Source organism: Cebus imitator, unplaced genomic scaffold (genome assembly GCF_001604975.1).
Source record: "Cebus imitator isolate Cc_AM_T3 unplaced genomic scaffold, Cebus_imitator-1.0 Scaffold2, whole genome shotgun sequence".
Taxonomy (NCBI): domain Eukaryota; kingdom Metazoa; phylum Chordata; class Mammalia; order Primates; family Cebidae; genus Cebus; species Cebus imitator.
The window spans coordinates 9,222,027-9,247,113 of NW_016107317.1; the positions used below are offsets into that span (position 1 = coordinate 9,222,027).

The 25,087-nt window shown below is 55.9% G+C and overlaps 1 protein-coding gene across 3 annotated transcripts in view; it reads left to right on the plus strand.

Annotated features, from left to right (window-relative positions):
- The window catches only part of COL2A1 (collagen type II alpha 1 chain), a 31,398-nt gene extending 7,882 nt beyond the window's left edge, over window positions 1-23,516 (plus strand). For 2 of the 3 annotated variants that reach the window (XM_017529230.2, XM_037738626.1), the window contains 47 exons: window positions 24-101; window positions 731-775; window positions 887-940; window positions 1,340-1,393; window positions 2,176-2,229; window positions 2,624-2,677; window positions 2,809-2,862; window positions 3,183-3,227; window positions 3,749-3,802; window positions 6,856-6,900; window positions 7,382-7,435; window positions 8,892-8,990; window positions 9,290-9,334; window positions 9,427-9,525; window positions 9,714-9,767; window positions 10,134-10,241; window positions 10,609-10,662; window positions 10,747-10,845; window positions 10,973-11,026; window positions 11,467-11,565; window positions 11,960-12,013; window positions 12,416-12,469; window positions 12,825-12,878; window positions 13,120-13,173; window positions 13,407-13,451; window positions 13,589-13,687; window positions 13,937-14,044; window positions 14,388-14,441; window positions 14,714-14,767; window positions 15,160-15,213; window positions 15,572-15,625; window positions 15,883-15,990; window positions 16,477-16,530; window positions 16,976-17,029; window positions 17,770-17,931; window positions 18,119-18,226; window positions 18,399-18,506; window positions 18,841-18,894; window positions 19,066-19,173; window positions 19,352-19,405; window positions 19,559-19,666; window positions 19,911-19,964; window positions 20,413-20,520; window positions 20,879-21,167; window positions 21,621-21,808; window positions 22,152-22,394; window positions 22,935-23,081. In XM_017529230.2, the coding sequence (XP_017384719.1) occupies window positions 24-101; window positions 731-775; window positions 887-940; window positions 1,340-1,393; window positions 2,176-2,229; window positions 2,624-2,677; window positions 2,809-2,862; window positions 3,183-3,227; window positions 3,749-3,802; window positions 6,856-6,900; window positions 7,382-7,435; window positions 8,892-8,990; window positions 9,290-9,334; window positions 9,427-9,525; window positions 9,714-9,767; window positions 10,134-10,241; window positions 10,609-10,662; window positions 10,747-10,845; window positions 10,973-11,026; window positions 11,467-11,565; window positions 11,960-12,013; window positions 12,416-12,469; window positions 12,825-12,878; window positions 13,120-13,173; window positions 13,407-13,451; window positions 13,589-13,687; window positions 13,937-14,044; window positions 14,388-14,441; window positions 14,714-14,767; window positions 15,160-15,213; window positions 15,572-15,625; window positions 15,883-15,990; window positions 16,477-16,530; window positions 16,976-17,029; window positions 17,770-17,931; window positions 18,119-18,226; window positions 18,399-18,506; window positions 18,841-18,894; window positions 19,066-19,173; window positions 19,352-19,405; window positions 19,559-19,666; window positions 19,911-19,964; window positions 20,413-20,520; window positions 20,879-21,167; window positions 21,621-21,808; window positions 22,152-22,394; window positions 22,935-23,081 (3,933 nt within the window). Of the gene's footprint in view, window positions 1-23; window positions 102-730; window positions 776-886; window positions 941-1,339; window positions 1,394-2,175; window positions 2,230-2,623; window positions 2,678-2,808; window positions 2,863-3,182; window positions 3,228-3,748; window positions 3,803-6,855; window positions 6,901-7,381; window positions 7,436-8,891; window positions 8,991-9,289; window positions 9,335-9,426; window positions 9,526-9,713; window positions 9,768-10,133; window positions 10,242-10,608; window positions 10,663-10,746; window positions 10,846-10,972; window positions 11,027-11,466; window positions 11,566-11,959; window positions 12,014-12,415; window positions 12,470-12,824; window positions 12,879-13,119; window positions 13,174-13,406; window positions 13,452-13,588; window positions 13,688-13,936; window positions 14,045-14,387; window positions 14,442-14,713; window positions 14,768-15,159; window positions 15,214-15,571; window positions 15,626-15,882; window positions 15,991-16,476; window positions 16,531-16,975; window positions 17,030-17,769; window positions 17,932-18,118; window positions 18,227-18,398; window positions 18,507-18,840; window positions 18,895-19,065; window positions 19,174-19,351; window positions 19,406-19,558; window positions 19,667-19,910; window positions 19,965-20,412; window positions 20,521-20,878; window positions 21,168-21,620; window positions 21,809-22,151; window positions 22,395-22,934 lie in introns of all 3 variants that reach the window. The other variant, XM_037738622.1, reaches the window with a different exon arrangement.
- Window positions 23,517-25,087: the final 1,571 nt, after the last annotated feature.

A 25,087-nucleotide genomic window follows, 5' to 3' on the forward strand; every position in this document is an offset into this window, starting at 1 on the left:
AATGTTGTTGGGTTTCTTTGCAGAACTTTGCTGCCCAGATGGCTGGAGGATTTGATGACAAGGCCGGTGGTGCTCAGATGGGAGTAATGCAAGGACCAATGGTAAGACAAGACACCAGTTCTTTGCAGCCAAAATGGCAGGAGGTGGCCCTTAGCAGAGCCAGAGAGTCTGACAACCTCTGCTTTGCAGATAATTGCTTAGAGCAGCTCTTCTGCATAGTTATGTAACCTCCCATTCAGCTAGCCCAAAGCATTTGGTTTTTAATGGCAATGGATGCCACTTTTAATGATGCGCTGGAGTGACTAAGAAGAATGAAGATGGAGAGATGCATATAGGCTGATCTGTTAGAAGGCCCGTTGCTATTGCTCTTGGAATGAGAACTGAAGAATGCAGACAGCAGCTACTGTTCTCCAGCATCCACAGACTTCCAGCAGGAAATCTCAGCCCTGCAGCTCTGACTTGGCACATGCTAAATGAAACTCAGACTTTAGTAAACATGGCTGCTGTCCAGGAGAAAGCAAGGCCAGCTTTTCTGTCCAAATGGTGCCTATAAATAAAAATACACTGTTGCGTGGGGAGTGGGAAATGACAGGGAGCAGCCACTCTAGGCCCCCTGCCCACAGAGTAACTTCTTGTCCTTTGTCTGGGCTGTTGGCTGGGAGAAGATGGCACACTGGAGGCCGCTGGGGAAGCATGTCCAGTAAACCCCTCATTTTCTGTTCCAATGCAGGGCCCCATGGGACCTCGAGGACCTCCAGGCCCTGCAGGTGCTCCCGTAAGTATCTGCAAGTCTTTTCCCCTCCCTCGTGTTGCAGATGATTCCCAAGTGCTATGATGTTTTAGCAGTTTATTGGGGGTGACCTGGTGTCCTCATTTTACTTTTTAGGGGCCTCAAGGATTTCAAGGCAATCCTGGTGAACCTGGTGAACCTGGCGTCTCTGTGAGTACTGGCACAGCCTGTCCCCTCTCCTGGGGGGCCTCTAACAATAGACCACTGGGACCACAGCTGCTGTCCCTCCCAGGCTTTGCCCAGCTCTTTCCCACAATCGGTGGCCCCAAGGAAATCCAGATGTCAACTTCCTAACTGTGGAGGAACTCTGACAGAGAGCCCAGTGTGGCAAGGACCACCAGGGACTGTCCTAACAGCACCCTTTCTGGGTCACCCCAGCCTGTGCTGTCTGCTGCCTTCCAATGTGATCTCTGCACCTTTGCTTTGACCTTTCCATCTTTCTTCTTTGTAGGAGAACTGGCTTCCAAAACTACAATCTCAAAGTTTTGTCCACTGCTTAGGTGTCTTCCTGCTCTAACCATCTCTTAAACTCTCTTCCTTTGTTTGTAGGGTCCCATGGGTCCCCGTGGTCCTCCTGGTCCCCCTGGAAAGCCTGGTGATGATGTGAGTATACATGAGTAGACAAATGAGGAGCTGCTGCCTCCTTTGAAAGGGTCTGGAGAGGGTGTGTGCTTGGGGGAGTGACGGGGAGGCACCCAGGGTGGGGGTGTCTTGAGGAGCAAGACTGAGCATTCCCAAACCCTGACGCCATCTCCTATCTATATGGCCACTGTGTCTGTGCTGGAAAGTTCCCTGGGGACTGCTTTGGATCCAAGGGGAAGGGAAATAATTAAAACATCATTAGCCCTAGGAAGGGAAATTGAGAAATGAGAGAAGGGAGAAAAAAAAAAAAAAGCACAAGGCAGAGATGTAGAGAAGGAAAAACAAAGAAAAAAATGTTCAACAACTCAGCATTATCTTAATTGTAAATGAGTTAGAAAAAGCTCGGCCTGAGTCAGGATATCTACAAAGGATGCAAACGAAATGAAGACACAAGAATTGGCACTCTTGGGCTATTTTTGTGAATAACATTAGACAGTAAAAGTTTCTCGAGGTTAGGGAGAGTGTGTCCAGTCGGCAGAGCCCAAGAGGAGAGAAAAAGCCTCTCAGGGGAAGTTGAAGGCTGGTGAGGACAGAGGATCTTGCCCATGGGCCATGCATGTACCCAAAAGAAGAAATCATGACCCATGAAAGGCACCCAGGGACGTGGAGTCTGAAAGAAGTGAGGGAGATGAGTGAGCCAGTGGGCAAAGGCATGGATGGCCGGAAGGAGGGAAGCCCTCTGGGGTGCCCCCACTATGCTACTGGGTCTCTGAGGAAGCTGGGGTATGTCTCTCTCCCATCAGGGCGAAGCTGGAAAACCTGGAAAAGCTGGTGAAAGAGGTCCACCAGGTCCTCAGGTAAATGCCACCTTTCCCAGCCTCAGGTATCTTTCCTAGTGTCATCTTTCCTGTGGCCTTAAACCCAGCACATCCAGTTCAATGAGGTCACTTCTGAGATGAAACACCAGTAGCCCCTATATTTACCACGACCATGTTTGTGATCCCCACTCAGGCTCCCACGAGGGAGGCTGGGCAGTTGTTATTTATACCACTTTGCATAAATGGGGGGTACGGGGAGCCGTGATCTGGGTTTTACTGAAATTGCTGTCCAAGTGTCCAAGTGCGAGGATTCCAGACAATGTCCTGGTCAACACCCTGGTAGCCCAAGGGAGCTGGAGGCCCTCCTGCAGCCCAGGGCAGCTCACCCTGTTGTTTTACTCTGTACCCTGAACATCTCCACTTTGGATTGCAGGGTGCTCGCGGCTTCCCAGGAACCCCAGGCCTTCCTGGTGTCAAAGGTCACAGAGTAAGTATCACGGGTGAGGAGGCAGGAAGGAAGAGATGCCTGGGGGGACAGAAGAGCACTTTGGAGCGTGTGCATTTCTTCCAACTTGGGCTTCCCAGAAGTGTGATTGAACATTTTCTCTTGTTCCCTAGGGTTATCCGGGCCTGGACGGTGCTAAGGGAGAGGCGGGCGCCCCTGGTGTGAAGGTGAGATGCCAGAAAGTGCAGTGGGATGGGGAAGAGGGAGACAATAAGGAGCCCGTCTTCCTAGCCAGGAAGATGCTGAGGAGCTCAGTAGAGCTAGCTTGTCAGAACGGCCTTGGCTTGGAACACCAGCCCTACATCCTGATGGGCCAACAGCAGGCCTGGAGAGCTCGGGGCACTGTCCCTCACAGGAGGGACAGTGCTCGCACTGAAGTTTGTGTCAGTCTGAGCTGAGATGATCAGGGCTTTTGGTGTCTTCCCTAGGAGTTTTCTGGGGGCTGAGAATGGGTCCCAGACACTGATTCTCTGTGTCATTTTTCCAGGGTGAGAGTGGTTCCCCCGGCGAGAATGGTTCTCCGGGCCCAATGGTAAGTATGGACACCCTCCAGGAAGGCTTACCAGAGACCCTTCAGACTATCACATGGCTGCAAAGAGCCCCCTTTATGGAAAGTTCATATTCAGTGTTGTAGATTTCATGTGATTGTGGGTAAAAAGCAAAATGCATTAGATAGATGATTTGAGATTTCGCCATTTCCTTAAAATAGCCATGTTAACACACTAAAGATGCTTCCGTTTAAAAAAATTCTGTTGATTGTCAACATTTTGTCAAGCTCACCTACTGCAAGGAGCAAGGTGTGACTGTAACAAGGTTCCCAATAAGTAGCAAAAGGAACATTCATTTGTTCTGCCTGGGCAGAACACTGCTAGGTGTGATCTGAGAGTCCTGGCTAGTCAGGGAGGCAGCACCTTCAGAAGGGCCTTGGTTTCCTGGGTGTGTGCATCCTCCCTCTCTCTCCTCTGGTATCTGTGAAGAGCCTTCCAGTAGAAATGGTCACTCTGAGCACTGTGAAGCCAACTCGTGCTTAGGCTGTTCTGGTGTGTGTTCCAGGGTCCTCGTGGTCTGCCAGGTGAAAGAGGACGGACTGGCCCTGCTGGTGCTGCGGTGAGTAATTGACAAAGCCAAACACCACCATTTTGTTGAGTGCTTTAGAGTTTACAGGTTTGTTTCTCTTGACCCTTGAAACAACCCTGTGAGGTGTAGGGAGTATTATTCTTTGAGAATTTACCCCGAGTGTGTCCGTCGAAAATTCCCAGGCTGGGTCTGCACAGGTGAAGGAGGAGGGATGGGAATGGGAGCATAGTGGGTGAGAGCAGGAGTCTCTTAACCAGTCCAGATTATCAGGTAATCCCTTCAACAGCCACCACCTACTCCCTGGGCAATCCAGTTGGAGTTTACAGACGGACTTAGTTGGCTATAGTACTACCATGCTACTCTCTGTTCTTTCTGGTTGCTCGAATGCCCTAGAAAAGTGGAATAGGTGAGCATCAACTCACAGGGCTTTATGCTGGCTGCTGCTGCTGTGAGTGATGTTTTGCTGTAGTACCAGGGCCACCATTCCATAGGCATGTCCTGGGTCTAATACCCTATATGCTTTACCTCGTCTAATCGCCCACATCCTGAGAGGTGGTTCTATTCTTCTCCCATTTTAGAGATGAAAAAACCAAGACATAGAAAGGTGAAATAGCTTAAGATAAATGATGCTTTGCAGCCTCAGACTCTGGTGGCCTCTAGTTAATGTGGGAAATTAAGGGCGAGGGGATTGGCAGCTGATGGAGGGTGCAGGGTGCCAGACGGAGGCGTTTAGCTCTGATCCCTTAGCAATAGAGAGTCCTTGTAGGCGCTTGGTCAGGCGAGTGATGTGATGAAAGCCGTGTTTAAGAAAGATTATGCTTTCTGCTGCTTTCATACCCCCACCACCCAAGCTCTGAGGCCCCTGCTCACAGGTCCTTGCAGGGCTGGCCAAAATAAATCCGCTTCACTCCGTTGTGCTGCTTTCTAGCTAATGTGTCTGTTTGGCAGAAGTTCCCCTCAATGGCAGATCACTGAAATAAGCAGGAGCTTGGACCCCCCTTTGTCAGCCAGAGCTGCTCAAGTGCCTTGCCCCAGGGTCACTCTGTGTGAGGGGATTAGAGAGCACTGGGGCTGCCAAGAAACACTGCTGTTTCTACAGATTAGCAGGACGCTGGCTTGTGGCCTTCAGCGAGGCTCAGAGCTGCAGTGGCCTCAGTCTGCATGGGCTAAAGACAAGCTCCATCCCTGTCCCTGTTCCCTCGTTCCTGGGCACAGCAGCCCTGCTTCTCGGTTCTCTTTGCTGGTTCTTGTCCCCACAGTAGTTAGGCTGGCAGCATGTGAAGGATTTGGTTTAGAAGGCTGACAATGTTGCTTTTGAGTCCTTCTTCGCTCCCCTTCCCTCGTGCCTCCCATCAGACTCCTCTGGAGTCTGTTCTGCTAGACCTCCGCTCTGTAGCCTCCCTGCAGTCTTCCCAGCCTTGACTTCCAGAAGGCGGCTGTGCCATGTCTGGGGTGTGCAGGTCCCAGACACAGGGTAGGCTCACAGAGATCCAAGTGTTGGTCTAGTGTCAAGGCTGGGCTGCAGACCGGGCTGGGTTGGCGTCTGCCTGCCGTGGTCATGTGCCCTCCCTTGAGCCTGACTGCGTCCTCTCTCCAGACTTGCTGCAGGGAGAGGTGGCAGATGCCAGCCTAGTTCTGGCCTCTCAGAGCAGCATGGCAGCTCTCTTTCACTTAGGCCCAGCCTGGGCCTCCCTGCTGGCCAACCTCTGGAGGGAGGGTGCTCCAGAGCTTCCCAAGCAATGGTTTCCCGCAGTGCCAGGCCGGCCCAGAGGGGCTGTGGCCAATCCTGAAGCTTTAAGTTCCTGCTGACATTTTCTCTAAGTTTTCTCTTGCTTTCCTCTTAAATGCCAATCTGGAGACTCTCAGTTAGGAGACATGGACTCCAGCCAGGAAGAAGAGTTGAGTTATATTTAAAACATGAGCTCCCCCTAAAGCATCCTTCTCCTTTAGCTTCTAAGGAGAGGCAGAGACTGGCAGGCAGGACTCAGCACGGAAAGGTCCCATCCTGACCTACTCAGTCAGTTCTTAGGCCCACTCCACCCAGCCTGTGGCCTCCAGAGTTTGGGTAGAGTTCCCTGGGCCCTAAGGAAACTTGAGAGAGAATTTGAGGGGTATTACCACAAACTCGGAGAAAAAATCCTCCAAGTGCAGTCCTAGACAAGGAGCTGGCAACCTTGCCTTGCTTTGTAAACCAAAACCTCTCAGGGCATGAGCTCAGATGTAGTCTTTGAGCTGTGGTTGGTGGCTGCCCCATCAGGGAGCCAGTGGGAGACATCTGTGAGCATCTTCATTTTCCGTAAGAGTAGCTTGTCTGGGGATAGGACAGTGGAAGAGGCAGTCTGGAGTCAACAAAGAGGAGGCCATAACCAAGCCTTAACCAGAGAGGCTAACCATGCCTTGAAAACGCCTCCCGCTGAGCAGGCAGCAAGCACTGAGTCCATGTGGTTGCCTTGCTGTTTCATTTCTTTGCACTCGATTCTCTGACTCCTTAAATGATCACTTGGCCTTGAAGTTAGGGAAATTTGGGGTCTGAACTGAAGTTGAAGAAAAGAGGGAATGATTTAAGCTTTGTTTAAATTAGAGGCCGTGCATGGTGGCTCATGCCTATAATCTCAGCATCTTGGGAGGCCAAAGCAATATCACCCGAGGTCAGGAGTTCGAGGCCAGCCTGGCCAACATGGTGAAACCCCATCTCCACTAAAAATACAAAAAAATTAGCCAAGTGTGGTGGCACGTGCCTATAATCCCAGTTACTCAGGAGGCTGAGGCAGGAGAATTGCTTGAACTCGGGAGGTGGAGGTTGTTGTGAGCCAAGATCGCACCACTGCACTCTAGCCTGTGCGACAGACCCAGACTCTGTCTCAAAAAAAAAAAAAAGATTAGAAGAAGAAGCCCACTACTGCCCTCTGGCCACTCATTCACACAGACACCAAAGCTGCAGCCCGCACCTCGCCATCCTCGTGCTTGGCCCTGGGACGCCCCAGGCACAGTGTCTTCCTGGTTTTCTGTGAGGGTGGGCTAGGAGCAGGGATGGGCAGGGCTGTGGGCACCTCTCATGGCTGCTTCCTTCTCCTTGCTCACAGGGTGCCCGGGGCAACGATGGTCAGCCAGGCCCTGCAGGGCCTCCGGTAAGTTCATGTCATCCTCAGCAGGTCACTGGTTGCTGTGCTTTAAGTCCTATTAAGCAGCCCAGTGAAGTCTGCAGGGATGAGTGGTGCAACCACAGCAGCACTCCGATGTCTACTGGAAAGGGGGAAGAAAGAGGAGAAATAGTTTTTAAATATCACTTGAGCATGTTGATAACAAGCTTTGGAGCATGGGCTCACTTTTCTCAGCCACACTTTCAGCAGTCTTTTTTGAGGAGGGAGGTCAATGGAGTGTCTGCTTCTCACCACAGATGTAGTCAGAAACTTGCTTTGCCTTCTGAAGCCAGGCCAAGTTTCCTCGGGTCGCTGGCAATGGGGATAACTTTCATTCAAGGCCTTTTAGCCACAGTGGATGGAGAGTGAAATCAGTGCAGAGGTGGGAAGGACTGTGAGGTGTGGGGAGCCTTGCTTTGGAGGCCAGAACTGGCATTAATCTCTCTTTCCATCTGCCACTTCTCTCCAGGGTCCCGTCGGTCCTGCTGGTGGTCCTGGCTTCCCTGGTGCTCCTGGAGCCAAGGTACGTGCCCTCTTGTCCAGTCAGGAATTTCTGGGTGCTGAGAAGCTATCCTTTCCCTATAACCTTTGCTCACTGCTCCCTCAACAACCACCTGCTCCCTTCTGAAAAGTAGCTCCCCACCACCCCACCCACTGCCCCCTCCATCCAGGTGGGGCAAAAAGCCAGGCACTCACAGCCTCACCTGGAGGGAAAGGCAGACAGAGAAGAAGACAGGGATACACCAGAGGCCTGGCAAGGGCAGAACGCCAGGAGTGGCAGCGAAGGGAAGCAAGCCTGGGGGAGACCCAGCAGCTGAGCAAGCTAGAGGCCCCAAAGGGCGCTGGAGGGAACTGGGCAGGGAAGAGGGCACAGGCAGGGAGTCCCCGCTCCCCTCTGGGTTTCTGCTTCATTTGGGGTGCCTGGCTCTTCCTAGCCACGTTAATGGAGTTCTCTGGAGGATTACTAGAGGCCAGTGGGAGGCCAGCCAGTTCAGGCACAGGCCCGGCAGCCCAGGAGGGATTCCAGTGTGAACGTCCCTGGGAATGAATAAGGAGCCTCCATGTGTCACTGGCATCAGGTTGCGTTTCCCCTTCTGGGGGTTTCCATGGCAACCAGACAGTGTCTGAGGTCCTGGAGCCGGGTGAAGGAGACCCATTGTGAAGAGGGACAGCGGAAGGTGAGGGGGGCTGACCTTTGGAAAATAATAATTACCAAAGTGAAGCAGGAATGTTCTGAGAAGAAACCTGAGGAGGCTCTGCCCTCTCTCCAGGTCAGCAGCCTCCCCTGGGACTCTGCCATTCAGAGTGGGTTGTAATTTTCAGGAAAAAATGAAAGCAAAAGCACAAGCCATTTTGAGGGGAGGGAGCTTGCTGAGGCCTCCCAGGGGGAATAGGGCTGCATTGAGAGCAGGGTGGGGCAGAGTCCCCCTGTTCTTTTGCCTTGGCTTTCTAGCTTACTGAAAACAGACTGGGGCCAGAGCTGTGGTGTCACTGTTCGCCCGTCAGCCCAGGCGGGAGTAAGATGGTGCTCTGAGCTGAGCTGTTTGGAGACTTGGAAGGGACCTTAGTTCCTCAATACAATAGAAAAACAGGAGGTGGGGGAGAAAGTGGAGTCCGCCCATCATCCCATAGTGCCAGGACGGCAGGGTTGCCGGCCCACGCGTTTCTGATGTTGAGGGAGCTGCAGATTGCCCATTGCTGTAGTACATAGCTGTGCCGTGCTATGTGGGGGCTTACGGTGTAGAGGGGAGGTGAGCATGGAGGGGCAGGCGTGGAAAGTCATCAGGTCATCAGCTCAGTCAGACAGGGACAGAAACGGCAGCATGACCTGTGTGTGAATGCGTGTGTTCAGGTGCAGGGTTGGATGCGTGTGTGTAATTTAGTGTCGTGCTTGCAGCTGGCCCTGCGCTGTTGCCCACCCGCTAGAGGTCTGTGTCCCCGCTCTTCTTCTTCATTTCATCTTCCCTGTCTCTTCCTAGGGTGAAGCCGGCCCCACTGGAGCCCGTGGTCCTGAAGGTGCTCAAGGTCCTCGTGGTGAACCCGGTACTCCTGGGTCCCCTGGGCCTGCTGGTGCCTCTGTGAGTGCAGCTTGTCTTTGGCCTGGGTGGTCTGGGGTCTGTGGCCTTGGAACTCTTGACTACTTTGCTCTGACAGCTGTGGGCTCCAATCACCAAACCTTCATCCTGGCCCAACGCCTGTCTCCATCTCTAGATGTATCTCCCTGTATCCCATCTTCCCCTTGAAACACTTACCACGGGAATGCCCTTGAAATGGACAGCACCTGTCCCAGGTCCCTGGATCTGTCCCTGGAGGGCTGGAGGTGGTTGGGGTACATTCTTTGCTGCTAATTTGACAATGACACTGTCTCCTTTTTCAGGGTAACCCTGGAACAGATGGAATTCCTGGAGCCAAAGGATCTGCTGTGAGTGTTGCCCCTGGGCTTTGCTTCTCCAAGCGAGCTTGGTCCTGCCCTGCACCTCTCCTGACAGCCCTCCCTTCTGCTCATGCCGACAGGGTGCTCCTGGCATTGCTGGTGCTCCTGGCTTCCCTGGGCCACGGGGTCCTCCTGGCCCTCAAGGTGCAACTGGTCCTCTGGGCCCAAAAGGTCAGACGGTAAGAGCCCAAACTGATCCCCAAGTCCCACTGACATCTCTGAAGTCAGACCCCATCACCCCTCTTTCCCATGCTCTCCTGCCCTGGCCTCACAGTGGCTTCCACCCGAGGCATCTTGAACAGGGGTTGTGGGGCAGGGCACGCTCCTTGGAGAGAACCCCGTGTGAGGACCTGTCTCTTTTTTCAAGGGTGAACCTGGTATTGCTGGCTTCAAAGGTGAACAAGGCCCCAAGGGAGAACCTGTGAGTATCTGCCCCCAAGCCCTTGTCTTCTCTGCTGCCGTTCTACAGGGCACAGGCCTCAGCCCCACCGCCCACCTCCTCCAGGGCTCTATCCCCCAATCTGGGTCCTCTTGCGTTGTACCTGGAGGAGACTTAACAGGGCTGGGAAGGCCCCGATGTAGCTTCAGCTCCCATCTTTGGCTTGGCCAGTTTGAACAGTTTGATCTTCCCTCTACTCTTCCATGGCTGGACTGTTACGGCCTCTCTTTCCCAACCCCACACCCGCCCGGAAGAGTTGCCAAGGCTACGTCCTTCATACGCTGAGTCGAGGCTTGCTCTGTGGCCAGGTGAAGGCTCACTCTGTTTCTCTTTTTTGCTGGTCCTCAGGGCCCCGCTGGCCCCCAGGGAGCCCCTGGACCCGCTGGTGAAGAAGGCAAGAGAGGTGCCCGTGGAGAGCCTGGTGGCGTTGGGCCCATTGGTCCCCCTGGAGAAAGAGTAAGTGAATGAGGAGGCTCCATCCCACGGGGCCTGACCTCGAGAGGGAAGTGGAGTCCTTGCGGTCCGTGTTCTTGCTGAGTCCCATGACTTTTCCACACATCATCCTCCTCTTTCTCCATCCACACCACAGGGAGAGGGAGCCTGATCCTCAGTTGTGCCCACCACTGCCAGGCTGACATGACATAGTATGAGCTCTTCCCAGGAAGGGAAACAGGTTCCAGAAGTTAACCTCTGAGAATCCTGCAGGCCACAGCCACTGCTCCCCAGAAATTGGGGTTGGTGGGTTAGTGAGATGGACCTGTTGGAGACTGGCTGGGTTAGGGGCCATCCTCACTCACTGCCTCTCCTCCCTGTGGCTCCCTAGGGTGCTCCTGGCAACCGCGGTTTCCCAGGTCAAGATGGTCTGGCAGGTCCCAAGGTGAGTGGGAGAAGAGGGCTGGGGTCCCTCCCTGCATCCCTGGTCATGTGGTGTCCCACTGACTCCATGTGTGCCCTTGTGTAGGGAGCCCCTGGAGAGCGAGGGCCCAGTGGCCTTGCTGGCCCCAAGGGAGCCAATGGTGACCCTGGCCGTCCCGGAGAACCTGGCCTTCCTGGAGCCCGGGTAAGTAGCAGAGCTGCTGTTGCCCTTGGCTTCAGACTCTGGGTGGACCCTCCAGCCCCACATTACCAGGATTGGGAGGTCCTGGGGCCGGTACCTGACACCACCTTCTTCTCTCTCCTGAACAAAGGGTCTCACTGGCCGCCCTGGTGATGCTGGTCCTCAAGGCAAAGTTGGCCCTTCTGTAAGTCTATCCTCTGAGGGCTGCTGGGAGGGTGGGGGGATCTCCCTGGGGAGGCAAGGGAAAAGAGAGATGGAGTTTGGGTGGGGGAGGCCTGGAGTACTGTGAATTTTGAGAATTGCGGTAGGGGATAGACAGTAGGCAATGGGACCAGATGTAACCTGTGCAGTAGCCGTGAGTGCTGAAAACCCCACCCCCATATGCATTCGGGGCTTACCCTTGGGGGCATGGTGACATCGTGCGTGCACTCTCTGGGGCAGCTTTCTAAACTCAGCAGCGCCTTGTTGCAGATGGGCCTATGTGTGTGGTGTGGTCAGTCCTACATGCTGAGCATGTGTGGCTGGTGCCTAGTCCTGGTCCTGCCATTTAGGCCCTTAGCAGATGTTGGATGGCTGGAAGTGGTCAGAGTGTCTGTGTTCTGAGGATGGTGTTCTCTCTTTCAGGGGGCCCCTGGTGAAGATGGTCGTCCTGGACCTCCAGGCCCTCAGGGTGCTCGTGGGCAGCCTGGTGTCATGGGTTTCCCTGGCCCCAAAGGTGCCAATGTAAGTAATAATTTACTCTTCCATTTCCTTCCATGTGCTACCTGCCTCCCTGCCCTCTTGGGGGAAGGGCTGGGTCCTGAGTAGGGTTTAGCCAGGGACAGTAATGAGTGGGGCTTCTGTGCCATGGGTGGCAATGGAGGTCTGCATGTGATTTGGGGGAAATCCAGGACTCCAGAGAGCCTTGGGGCCTTGCGGCCATGACATTGTTCCATGGGGCAGTGCCCAGCAGGCTGGCTGCCATTAAGGCCTCTGAACAGAAGAGAAGCGCTGGTGCTTTGCTTTATCCTTGGCTGTCCATCAGGATGTGGCCCTGAGCCTCAGTCCTTGCGGCCCGCTGTGCGCTCACCCCCTCCCAAACCATCCACCTCATGGTCCTGCATTCTCTTTCCTCCAGGGTGAGCCTGGCAAAGCTGGTGAAAAGGGACTGCCTGGTGCTCCTGGTCTGAGAGTAAGTATCCTTCCCCACTGCCCATGGCTTGGTGTTGGCGGGGCATCCACAGGGAGGACAGGGGAATGGCCTTCCCATGGCGTGCTCCTGGGACCCCTCGGTATTGAGTATTGATCCCTGTGGCTGAGCCCCACACTGGCTGGGCCCTTTGGGTGTCTAGACAGGGAGGCTTCTGGTTGCCGTTGTCAGCAGGCCAGGAAGCTGGGAAGGCTTCCATGCTGTTAACAGCTAAGAAAAGGCAGGACCTGGGAAGGAAGGCTGGGGAAGGTGTGGAAATGGAGTTCAGCTGGGGAATCGTGGAGGTCTGGAAACTCTGCGCCAAAAGTGCCTCTGCCCAGTCCTAGGGGACTGCAAGAGGGAAGAAAAGCATGTCATTGCATTGTATTTTTATCTTCCCTTTAGGGTCTTCCTGGCAAAGATGGTGAGACAGGTGCTGCTGGACCCCCTGGCCCTGCTGTAAGTACCTGCCCAGCCTCCCCAGGTGGCCCTGGGGGCAGGGGCTGCGGGGGGTGGGGGTGGTGGACCACAGGTCCATCCAGTAATGGAGCTGACAGGTGTGGATGTGAGCTGAGCTGGTACACCAGACCCACTCTGAGCTGAGGCAGGCGTCCCAGGAGGCTGTGCGGACCCACTTTGGTGGAGAGGAGTGTGGGTGGCTGATGGGAGTGCAGGGGGGCATACACATATTGTCTGAGCAGTGAAGGAAAATGCTGCCCTGCCCACTCTGCTGACCTCCCCCTGGGCCCCACTAGCTGTGGCTCTCAGGTTCTCTGAAACACTGGCTCAGCTCACCTTTTCTTTTCCTCTGCAGGGACCTGCTGGTGAACGAGGCGAGCAGGGTGCTCCTGGGCCATCTGGGTTCCAGGTAGGTGTCTGGACCAGGCTCTCTGTCCAGTCCTTTGCTATGCCCAGGGCTGTCTGGGGCAGCAGCAGGCACCATGGGAAGGGAGCCCACACCTCTTGCAGGACGCCAGGCACTGAGCCTTCCCTGCACCCCTGGCTCTCACTGCTGCCTCCTTCCTTTGGGTCTGCCCTATGCCATGTCTCCCTGGGGGATGGGGCAGCAAACTCACTCCATGGCTAACACTTGTCACTTCGGCTTCTAGGGACTTCCTGGCCCTCCTGGTCCCCCAGGTGAAGGTGGAAAACCAGGTGACCAGGTGAGTATGGAGCTCTTTGAACCTGCAACCTGTTTAGATGGGAAGGTCTTTTCTGATGCCTAGGAGGCAAGGGCAAGAGGGCACGGGGAGCCCTGTGAGGCCTGGGGATGCCCTGGACCCACAGTCTGAGCTCTGTCCCTCATGGGAGGAGGGATATTCAGCCCTGCCATGGAGGATTGTCCAGGGTCTGGACATGAACTCTTTACTCTCACACATCTTTCTTTGTTCTCCAGGGTGTTCCCGGTGAAGCTGGAGCCCCTGGCCTCGTGGGTCCCAGGGTGAGTGTCCTGTTGGCCACTGCGGGCGGCCTTCTTGGGCCCGTCCTGGGCCCTACCCCTCCCCACCTCCCTGCTTTCTCCCTAGGCCTTCTCCCCCACTGCTCGTGGTTGATGGCTTTTTGGTGTCTCTGCCGCAGGGTGAACGAGGTTTCCCAGGGGAACGTGGCTCTCCCGGTGCCCAGGGCCTCCAGGGTCCCCGTGGCCTCCCTGGCACTCCTGGCACTGATGGTCCCAAAGTAAGTGAGGCTGTGTCCTGTGGGGGCCTTCTGGGAAGCCTGGGAGGCCCACTGAGTGGGGAGAAGAAGGGGAACAGGCTCAGGAGGAATGAAGAATAGAAGTGGGGATGGAAGAAGGAGCTGGAAAGGAGGTCTGCACAGGAGGAAGGGAAGGAAGAGGGGTTTGGGGCTCTGGTTACCCAGGTTCCATGAACAGGGGCTCGGGGGAGGTGCTGCCTGCTACAGACTCCCTCTTACCTCCCTCCCCAGGGTGCATCTGGCCCAGCAGGCCCCCCCGGGGCTCAGGGCCCTCCAGGTCTTCAGGGAATGCCCGGTGAGAGGGGCGCAGCTGGTATTGCTGGGCCCAAGGGCGACAGGGTAAGTGCCGGGGTTTCGGCCTCTCACCAAAGCTATGACTTTGCCACATTCCTGCCCCTTGTGTTCGCTTCCACTCCCTCATGGCATCTGGTGATGAGGGTCCCAGTTAGCCCTGCTTGAGGAGCTCGAAGACTCCTTTCCAAAGCTCCCTGCCTTTTAGTGACATCCTCTCCCTGTGTCCCTTCATCTCACCCCTGCCCCTCCTTACCGACCCTGAGACCACAGCAAATCCCTCTTGGGCAGGGCCTGAGCTCTACTTAGAGTCCCAGCCTGGGTGGGACTGAGCCAGCCGTGGGGGTCCTGGGGTGCCCTGCTGAGGCGGATGGTTTTTCTCTTCCCCCAGGGTGATGTTGGTGAGAAAGGCCCCGAGGGAGCCCCTGGAAAGGATGGTGGGCGAGTAAGTGAATGCGGCTTCCGGGCTGTCGGGGATTGGGATCCTAGCCCTGCACCCAGGAGATGGGGGAGGGGCTGGGAAGTCTGCTAGTGGGGTCCCTGGTTGTGTCTCTGTGGGGCTGGGCAACTGCAGGGACTTCTCTGTCAAGCTGGGACTAGAGGGTGAGTGAGAGCTCTGGTGGCTGTGGGAGGGCGCACCAAGGTCTGCTGGGTGTGGGGCCCCACCTGCTCGGCCAGCTCAGCCTGCCTCCCTCACTTCTACCTGCTCTCCCACAGGGTCTGACAGGTCCCATTGGCCCCCCTGGCCCGGCCGGTGCTAACGGTGAGAAGGTGAGCTCCTTTCCTCTCCCTGCCTTGCCTCCCTGCCATGCTTCCCTCTTATCTCCTGCCAAAGGCTGTTCTGTCTTGCCTTACTCACCACTGTCACCCTCCTGCCCGCCAGGGCTGTGAGGAGTGACGCGGGGATCCTCTCAGAAGTGAAGCCACTGGCTGTGTGCCCTGTCGTTGGGGCAGCAGCTGGCCTGGGGGTAAAAGCGCATTTAGCAGAGGCCCTCAAGAGGGTGCGGGTGTGGGTTGCATAGTAACGCAGGCTGTGCCAGCACGTGTAGGGGGGACCCAGAGCCCCCTTCCCACCAGCAGGGCTCCCCGAATGCACTGTGCCCTCTTCCATTCTGACTCCCCATCTTCTCACCCCTGGCTCCTCTTCCTCTCCTGGCCCTTAGGGAGAAGTTGGACCTCCTGGTCCTGCAGGAAGTGCTGGTGCTCGTGGCGCTCCGGTGAGTGTCTGCCCCTCTCGGCCTCGCTCTGCCCGAGGTTCCTGGGAGCCAGTGCAGGCCCTCCTGCTGCCCTGTGGCCTTGTGTGCTGCCAGGCACTGGGTCCCTCCCTGCCTGCTGGGTCTAGGGTGGAAGGAGAGATGGAAAGGGAAGGGGGAAGGCACGTCACCCCTGTGGTGTGCTCGGGGTGAAGGGTTTTGGGTTAACAGAGCCTCTGCCTGCATTCAGGACTAAGGCTGCTTTCAGTTGCCCGTCTCTGGGGAACAGGAGGCTGAGCAGGGCCCAGGTGGCTCTCAGAAAGGAACAGAAGCAGGTCAAGCAGCAGGGCCTGACCTCTCACCATGCCCCCTTCTCTCACAGGGTGAACGTGGAGAGACTGGCCCCCCTGGGCCAGCAGGATTTGCTGGGCCTCCTGTGAGTATCTCTGTCTATTCTCCTGGCTGCCTCCACTCAGGCCACCTCCACATCCAGCACCCTCGGGCATCAGAGCTAGTCGGGGAGGGAAATGGACGCTCCTCTCCTCTCCTTTCCCACCTCCATACTAATGGAACCATTGTGTCCAGGCCAGGGTGGACACACATGCACATACTCACAGAGTCTCCTGCTCTTCTGGAAGAGCTCCGGGGCTTTGGCCTGCCCCTCACTTGCCCACCTCTTCCCTCCCATTACAGGGTGCTGATGGCCAGCCTGGGGCCAAGGGTGAGCAAGGAGAGGCTGGCCAGAAAGGTGACGCTGGTGCCCCTGGTCCTCAGGGCCCCTCTGGAGCGCCTGGGCCTCAGGTAACATAGTGCTCCCCCAAGAATTGTTTCCTTAAGGAAGGGCTCCTGGGCCCCAGCAGGCTGTGCAGGCAGAGGATGGTTCTCAGGCCTGGGGACACTTCCGTGTCTGTGGAAGGAGCTTCCATGGTCCCCATGTGGCATGTGGGCTATATGGTGGGGTGCAGGGACTGACAGAGGACAGGCTGACCACAGACATCCAGAACCAAGCTGCTGGTCTCCTGGGGCCGAGGGGGCGGTGGCAGGAAAAGCTTCCTGGGAGGCCAGACCCCAGACCCGATACCTGACAGTTCTGCAGATGCCTGATCGGCTTCTCCTAGAATACAGGTCTGCGGTGGAGGGGCCAGGCCTGCCTGGGGCAGCTCTTCAGTCTGGGTTTTTAGTGCCAAGAAAGCTGCATCTTTGAAAACCTGGGGGGTCCATTGTCAGAAGAAGCCCACCGACTTCCCTGGGCCACTGGGCCTCACTGTCTCCCTCTTACCCTCCCAGGGTCCTACTGGAGTGACTGGTCCTAAAGGAGCCCGAGGTGCCCAAGGCCCCCCGGTGAGTGAGGCCTCTCACACCCCACCCTGCACCTCAAACAGAGGGCCCGGCCCCAGAGGCTCCCATGGAGGGGGGTGTTCTGGGATGCCCCTCTTCTTTTCCCAGTCCTGCTTAAGGGACCCCCAGCCTAAGCCCTCCCATAGCCAGATGGGAGAGAGGGCGCTTGGGGGCTGGGTGCACAGTGGTCCCTGATTCCCCAGCCCAAGGCTCGGTCCCTTGCCCAGCTCCCTGAAGTGCTGACTTCGGGAGCCGGAGGTAGGGGAAAATCTTGTTCCCACTTCTATGGCCAGACCCCAGGGCCCTTTCTCCCTCCCTGGCTCCCCCTTGCTGCTTTGCAGCCCTTGCCCTTTCCACACCAAGCTCTGAGATGCCCCTACTCGGCCCATTTGAATCTCAAACCTCCTGAAGGCTTGAGGTTCTCAGGGGCTCTCCTCTCCCCACGCAGGGAGCCACCGGATTCCCTGGAGCTGCTGGCCGCGTTGGACCCCCAGGCTCCAATGTAAGTGATGCTCCTGGCATGAGAGGCACAGGCAGGCACGGATAACCTGGCTCAGCACCGGACAGGGTCTGGAGAGCTCCAGGCCGACCTCCACTCCTCTGAGTCCATTCCGCTCCCGGGAGGAGCAGCTAACTGATTATGGGGACTTATCCCCTGAGGGTGGCTGGGGGCAGGGTTGTGGCCCTGCTGTTGGCCATGGGTGGCTGCTCTGCTGGCTTGGTGGGCAGGACAGGGCTGCCACAATTACTTTCATCCTGGGCAGATGTTTCTTGAGCATGTTCTGTGCGCCTGGCTGTGTGCTTTAAAGAAAGTCCTCATGTCCTGGGTCACTCTCAGGGAGTTTGCATGGAGGGAGTGGAGGTGATGAAGTCACTGGGTTCACCAGCACCTTGGGCAGTGGGAGCAAGTGCTGGGGGCAAGCAGAAGGCTCGGGGGTCAGAGGGGCAGGGCTGGAGCGGCTCCTGAGGAAGGGAGATTGAGGACGAAGGGAGGAGGGAGGAGGGATTCCAAATAGATGGGAGAAAGAAAAGCAGCAGGGGCTGGCGAAGCTGGGGCTGGCTGCCCAGGGCTGTAAGAAGGCTGAGGAGGTAGACTGGGGTGGGGGGATAAGCTGCCCTTAGTGTGGGGATGTAGAGAAGCCCCCACATGGGAAACTGCTGTCATGGAGGCCGCAGTAGCTTTGACAGCCTGAATGAGGAAGGGTGAGATGAGTCCTCACTTCCCGCATTTTCTCCTTCTAGGGCAACCCTGGACCCCCTGGTCCCCCTGGTCCTTCTGGAAAAGATGGTCCCAAAGGTGCTCGAGGAGACAGCGGTCCCCCTGGCCGAGCTGGTGACCCCGGCCTCCAAGGTCCTGCTGGACCCCCTGGCGAGAAGGGAGAGCCTGGAGATGACGGCCCCTCTGTAAGTCCTTCACCAGGCCCATGCTGAGGCCCCTGGGAGCAGGGTTGTGAGTGGCTTCAGAGCATGGGGCAGGACAGATCGGGGCCTTGGGGATACCAGGGACCGGGGCTGCACAGAGTGAGCGGTGCTGAGAGGGTGGGAAGAGGCCGGGCCGCTATCAGTTCTCACCTCCCGTTTCTCCTCTCAGGGTGCCGATGGTCCACCAGGTCCCCAGGGTCTGGCTGGTCAGAGAGGCATCGTCGGTCTGCCTGGGCAGCGTGGTGAGAGAGGGTTCCCCGGCTTGCCTGGCCCATCGGTGAGTGTGGGGTGTCCCTTCCTCCAGCTGAGCTGGGCCCTGCCTGCCAAGGCTTCTACCGCCCTTAGCACCCTCAGGACTGTCCCCTGTCTGCCCTCTCCCTAAGGGTCAGTGGGCCCTGGGCAGGGGCGCTTGTCATGCACACTGATTGTCCTTGTCTCTGTCTCTGCAGGGTGAGCCCGGCAAGCAGGGTGCTCCTGGAGCATCTGGAGACAGAGGTCCTCCTGGCCCCGTGGGTCCTCCTGGCCTGACCGGTCCTGCAGGTGAACCTGGACGAGAGGTAAGCAGTGGGACCCCCTGGGGTGTCTCTGACCAGGGAGAGGGGCCCTGTGAGTCTCTGTGCTGGGCCAGCCAGGGCAAGTCCCAGGCGGGGCCTTGGAGAAGGGGGTGCCGACAGGCCCAGAGCCTAGGCGCAGGGGAAGTTTATGTGGGAGAGACCAAGAGCTGGGAAGGAGGAGGGAAACTCAGTGAGGAAGCTTTGGCTCCAAAGTGTGAGTTGGGCAGAAGAGAAGAGGCCTGAACTTCTGACACGGTCGGGGGTGGGGCGCTGGGGGAGCAGAGGGGGACACGGCCAGGAAGCAGCCGTAAATGCATTCCTGTTTTCCTTTGTCCAGGGAAGCCCCGGCGCTGATGGTCCCCCTGGCAGAGATGGCGCAGCTGGAGTCAAGGTGAGTGCCTGGGGTCTGTGTGTGCAGTGGGATGGAGAGGACATGCCTTGAGCCCGACAGGTCAGCCAGGGATGGCAGGTTGGAACCAGTGTCATCTCAGTCTGGAAGGACCTTTTGTTCCTGACTCTTCTGGAATATTCTTCTCTGAGCCTGAGACCTCTCTCTTGACAGGGCGATCGTGGTGAGGCTGGTGCCGTGGGAGCTCCTGGAGCCCCTGGGCCCCCTGGCTCTCCTGGCCCCGCTGGTCCAACTGGCAAGCAGGGAGACAGAGGAGAAGCTGTGAGTATCCTGAATTCAGTAAAAGCCGCCTTTCCCTGCGCGGTGAGGCTGAGGCAGTCTGGGTTCTCGGTCTCTGGGCCATGGAGTGGTGGCCTCAGTGCCCAGCTGGGGGCAGATGCAGAGGAGGCCCCCCTCCTGTCCTGGCTTTTCTCTGACGCTGCTCTCACTCTTTCCTCAGGGTGCACAAGGCCCCATGGGACCCTCAGGACCAGCTGGAGCCCGGGGAATCCCGGTGAGTATCCAAGTGTCCTGTACTGAGTCCCCACTAGGGGCAGGCCTGGAGGGCAGCCAGGACCCTGTGGTTCCGGGGACCCCTCGGCTTGGGTGGGACAGGATGGGACTGCTGGCCCTGACCTGACTCGATCTGTGTCTGCCTTGTTCCCAGGGCCCTCAAGGCCCCCGTGGCGACAAAGGAGAGGCTGGAGAGCCTGGCGAGAGAGGCCTGAAGGGACACCGTGGCTTCACTGGTCTGCAGGGTCTGCCCGGCCCACCTGTGAGTGTCACTGCCTGTGTGGGGCTTCCCAAGGCCTCCTGCCACTCAGAGCCCACTTGAGCTCCCCATGCTGCCTGGACAGCTTGAGTTCACCCTAAGCAGTTTCCAGGACTTCCTCAGGGCTCGGGGCAGGAGAAAGTGGAAAGGGAAGGGGGCTGGGACATAAAGCCGCTCCCCCAACTCCCAGGATATAGATCGATATGTCTGTGCTGACCACAGACCTTTGCCTCTTCCTTCTACGCAGGGTCCTTCTGGAGACCAAGGTGCTTCTGGTCCTGCTGGTCCTTCTGGCCCTAGAGTAAGTGACATGGAGTTGGGAGATGGAGGGAGCCCTTCAGAGGGTGCAGGCCTGGTGTTCCCATGGTGAGGGAAATGCTGTTGCTTCTGGGGACGCCTTGGGCTCAGGGGTCCTCACTCAGCAGTAGGGGCAGGACTGGCTCATGTGACTATGGCCAGAAAATCACCTGAGGCCACAGTAGCCGTAAGACAAACATGGCAGCTGTGGCTGTCAGACACACCCCTGGTAACAGCATTTTACAAAGAGGAGCCTAGGAGGCTAGGGAGCCATGGAGCTATCCTGCTGGTTCTTGGCCAGATAGAGACCAGCTCAGGGTTCCCTAGCTGAGCATGTGAGGAATTGGGGGTGGAGTGGCTGGTGCTATCAGGACGGTCACCTACCCAGCCCCAGTGACTTCCAGCCTTCCCTGTGGTGACCACTCTTTCCTCACGACTTCTCTCTCTTGCAGGGTCCTCCTGGCCCTGTTGGTCCCTCTGGCAAAGATGGTGCTAATGGAATCCCTGGCCCCATTGGGCCTCCTGGTCCCCGTGGACGATCAGGCGAAACCGGCCCTGCTGTAAGTGTCCTGACTCCTTTCCTGCTGTCTAGGTGTCCCCAGCATCTGGGAGGCTTGAGCTCTTTGTTGCTCAGGGCCTCTTTTAAGGCATCAGCCTGCAGCCAACAATGATGGCATCCTTTATCCTGAGGTCTCCTCAGAGGTTCACAGGGCTCATGATCAGTGCTGGGAAACTGAAGGGAGGGGCTAAAGAAGAAATAGGCATGGTGCTGTGGTTTCCTTCATCTTGGGCTGCTACACCTCTGCCTCACCCATGGGGCTGGGAAGAGGGACACTCTAGTACATTCTAGCAAATGGGGATGGACATGGAGGGGCACTTTCCCACAATCCTGGCTGATCTCTCTGTTTCCTGTTGCAGGGCCCTCCTGGAAATCCTGGACCCCCTGGTCCTCCAGGTCCCCCTGGCCCTGGCATCGACATGTCTGCCTTTGCTGGCCTTGGCCAGAGAGAGAAGGGCCCCGACCCCCTGCAGTACATGCGGGCCGACCAGGCAGCTGGTGGCCTGAGACAGCATGACGCTGAGGTGGATGCCACCCTCAAGTCCCTCAACAACCAGATCGAGAGCATCCGCAGCCCCGAGGGCTCCCACAAGAACCCTGCCCGCACCTGCCGAGACCTGAAACTCTGCCACCCTGAGTGGAAGAGCGGTAAGCTTGGAGGACAGGATCCCCTGCCTCAGGGAGCAGGGAGTCAGCCCATTAGGCATAGCAGCAAGGGAGGAGACGCCCCCTAGTACGGGGCAGAGCTGGGCCTAGAAGGTTCTGCCAGAGGGTTGCTCTCCCATTTCACAGCAGAGAAGCTGTGGCCTTGGCACCTGTCTTGCCATGGCTACCTGGCTGAGGTGACCTCAGTGTGGACTCCACCCACCAGCTGGGTGCTGCTCCTGCCCTCTTGGTTTGTGTTCTTCCTTAGGGCAGGACTTCACTCATGCAGATCTCCCTGCCCCTGCATCCTCCCAGGTCTCCTCCTTTCAGGCCACATGTGAACCTCATCCCTTGTCCCCGTAGGCCTTTCTGTCTCTTTCAGACAGGGCTGGTCCTCCCAAGCCTTTGTGTCTGTGCCTGTCTGAGCCCCATGGGTCCTGCCTCTTCCCCCTGCAGGAGACTACTGGATTGACCCCAACCAGGGCTGCACCTTGGACGCCATGAAGGTTTTCTGCAACATGGAGACTGGCGAGACCTGTGTCTACCCCAACCCAGCCAATATTCCCAAAAAGAACTGGTGGAGCAGCAAGAGCAAGGAGAAGAAACACATCTGGTTTGGAGAAACCATCAACGGTGGCTTCCACGTGAGTACCTGGGTGCCCTCGGTGATGAGACAGAGATGGCTTCTCAAACTCTTTCTTTTTTTCTCCCTGGGAGCTTTTAGCACCTTCCCCGCATTTTCCTCCAGTTTTCTGTTGGGCTTGAGAGGAGGGAAAGAGGAGGAAGAGTATTTTTTTTCCTGTGTGGAGGTGGGAAAGAGGTCCTCCAAGCTTACTCCACCCCTAGAAGCAAAAATGTCCAAGTAGCTCCCTGACGTCCCAGTACCCTTGAGCTCCTTGAACCCTGAACTCTTGGCAGCCCCCACAGCCCCAGGTCCCACTGAATGCAGGCTCCCAGGCCTCACACTGCCACCCTCTGTCCCAACAGTTCAGCTATGGAGATGACAACCTGGCTCCCAACACTGCCAACGTCCAGATGACCTTCCTACGCCTACTGTCCACGGAGGGCTCCCAGAACATCACCTACCACTGCAAGAACAGCATTGCCTACCTGGATGAAGCAGCTGGCAACCTCAAGAAGGCCCTGCTCATCCAGGGCTCCAACGACGTGGAGATTCGGGCAGAGGGCAATAGCAGGTTCACGTACACTGCCCTGAAGGATGGCTGCACGGTGAGTGGGCTGGCTGGGGCTGCCAGAGAGAAGAGCTGCCTGTGCCCGGGCTGCCTGGAGCAGGGCTGAGGGTTGGCCTATAGCAACTGTCAGTCTAAAAGTGACAGGATCATCAGAGGCATGAGTTTGAGGGGTCATGCAGAGAAGATAAGCTGAGTGACAGGTGAGGGAGAGGCACATATCATTCCATCTTCTCCATTCCCCTGGCTCAGGGGACTAAAACCCTACATGGTACCCAGTGACTGCTGTAGAAGTGTTCTCGCAATGTGTACACAGTGAATAAGCAGTCACAGTTTGGGAGCTCACTCTAGGGAGTGGGAAGGAGGTGAAAGGCTGGGTGGAGGAGGGCCCTGCTGCTAAGGATAGATTTTGAAGTGGAGATACCTTTGACAAGCCAAGAAGAGGTCTCAGGAGCCCCCTCAGTGTGGTTCAACCCTGTGGGCACTGATACTCATCAGTTTGTGCAGTTTTGGGCTCCTGGGCAGCTGGAACTGGGTAGCAGGGTGTCTACTAAACAGGGCCTCCTCCTTTTCTCCCTAGAAACACACCGGTAAGTGGGGCAAGACTGTCATCGAGTACCGGTCACAGAAGACCTCACGCCTCCCCATCATTGACATTGCACCCATGGACATAGGAGGGCCTGAGCAGGAATTCGGTGTGGACATAGGGCCAGTCTGCTTCTTATAAAAATCCAAACCCAGAAACAACACAATCCGTTGCAAACCCAAAGGACCCAAGTACTTTCCAATCCCAGTCACTCTAGGACTCTGCACTGAATGGCTGACCTGACCTGATGTCCATTCATCCCACCCTCTCACAGTTCGGACTTTTCTCCCCTCTCTAAGAGACCTGAACTGGGCAGACTGCAAAATACAATCTCGGTGTTTTATTTATTTATTGTCTTCCTGTAAGACCTTCGGGTCAAGGCAGAGGCAGGAAACTAACTGGTGTGAGTCAAACACTCCCTGAGTGACTGCCCCCAGCCCAGGCCAGAAGGCCCCCCTTCAGGTGCCGGGCGCAGGAACTGTGTGTGTCCTACACAATGGTGCTATTCTGTGTCAAACACCTCTGTATTTTTTAAAACATCAATTGATATTAAAATGAAAAGATTGTTGGAAAGTACCTATTGACTTGTGGTTTGTTCTTCAGTTTGTTTTTCGTTAGTCCTCCATTCTGTAGGCATGCCCAAACAGCAGTCCTGAGGACTTCTTCTGTTGATTTTTCAACCTAGAGTAAGGACGCTGAAGCCACACTGCCAGGATTAGCAACCTCATACAAACACAAGCTTGCCTCTCTGGTAAACCTTGGCACTATATGAAACCCACTGGTGAACAGGACCAGAGACCAACATTTGGGAAGGGAGGTATGCCAGAGGAGTGGCATTACTCTTGAAGGTAAACACTGAACACAACTCTATGGCACATTAGTGGAAGAGGTGACGCCCTGCCAGCCTAGGGTCTAAGACCACACGTGGGCTGCATCCTGCTGGATGGGAGAGGTGGGAGATACAACCTTGAGAAAAGGGAGGAGATAGGGGAGTGAACCCTACAGGGGCCCGTGGTTAAGTGCACACAATCACTCTGAGTGATCTGCTTGTGTCCCTCTACAAGACTTTTGGTTTCAGGTCAAGGAGAGGTGGAAGTGTGACCTGCCCCACCCGTACTCCTCTTTCCTGCCCCTACTCCTTGGGCCCCCATTCTTCACTCCCTGGGCCTGCACTTAAAGTTTCCACGGACTCTAAACATCAGGCTTAAGAATGGACTGCTTCCCATTTCTTCCTACTCTCGGGTGTCCCCTCCCTTTCAATGACTTGGACAGGTGGCCGCAATGAGCATGCTGTCCCCTTCTCTAGTTGCGGGCCATGGTGATGGGAACATGTGAAGTGAGCAGGAGACTCTAAACCAATCAGAGTTGAGGGCAGTAGTATTTTGTGAAGTAAATTTCCAGATATTTGGCACAGCTGATAAACCAGAGAGCTACCCCTTTCTCTGCCCCCTTCTCCCATCCCTGCTCCTGCTTCCTCCAGGTTAAGGCTGACAGCTTTTCTATTAAATAATAAAAATAAATAAAACACTTTCATTGGATTTTTTGTATATATTAATACTCAATTTCTGATATAAATTATCACCAGATAATTATAATAATATATTGCTATATATTATTATATAATACATAAAATATATACCCAGGTTTATATATGTATACGTGTGTGTGTATATATATATACACACATATACACCTATAATAATAGGTACTGCCCCACCAGAACTAGTCCATGACAAAGGAGTAAAATGAAAACATGATCACTGAAAACACATAATTAGAACAGCCATCTCATAATTTCAAATAAATAACACTTCCACCTACCAAGAGCACTAATTAGGGTCAGAGGAGAGCAGGTGGTGTATATGGGTTCCCAGCTGGAGCTATAGAGAGTTGAGCTCTGTTCCAACCTGTAAGTCAAACTCAAGAGCCTACTTACTCTTAATGAAGTCATTCAGTAGATTGTGACCATCAGCCTAGACTTCTGCAAGAGCAGTCACAGGATCAAGGTAATTTTTCAGTTCACCTGCTTCTTGAGTGCCTAGTAAAACCTAGAAATAATAGCAGCTGCTCCCTAGGTCACTGCAACATGAAGCAACAGGAAGAGCCCAGGGCAGTGCACGGAAAGCTCTGCCTCTGCCTGCACTAGG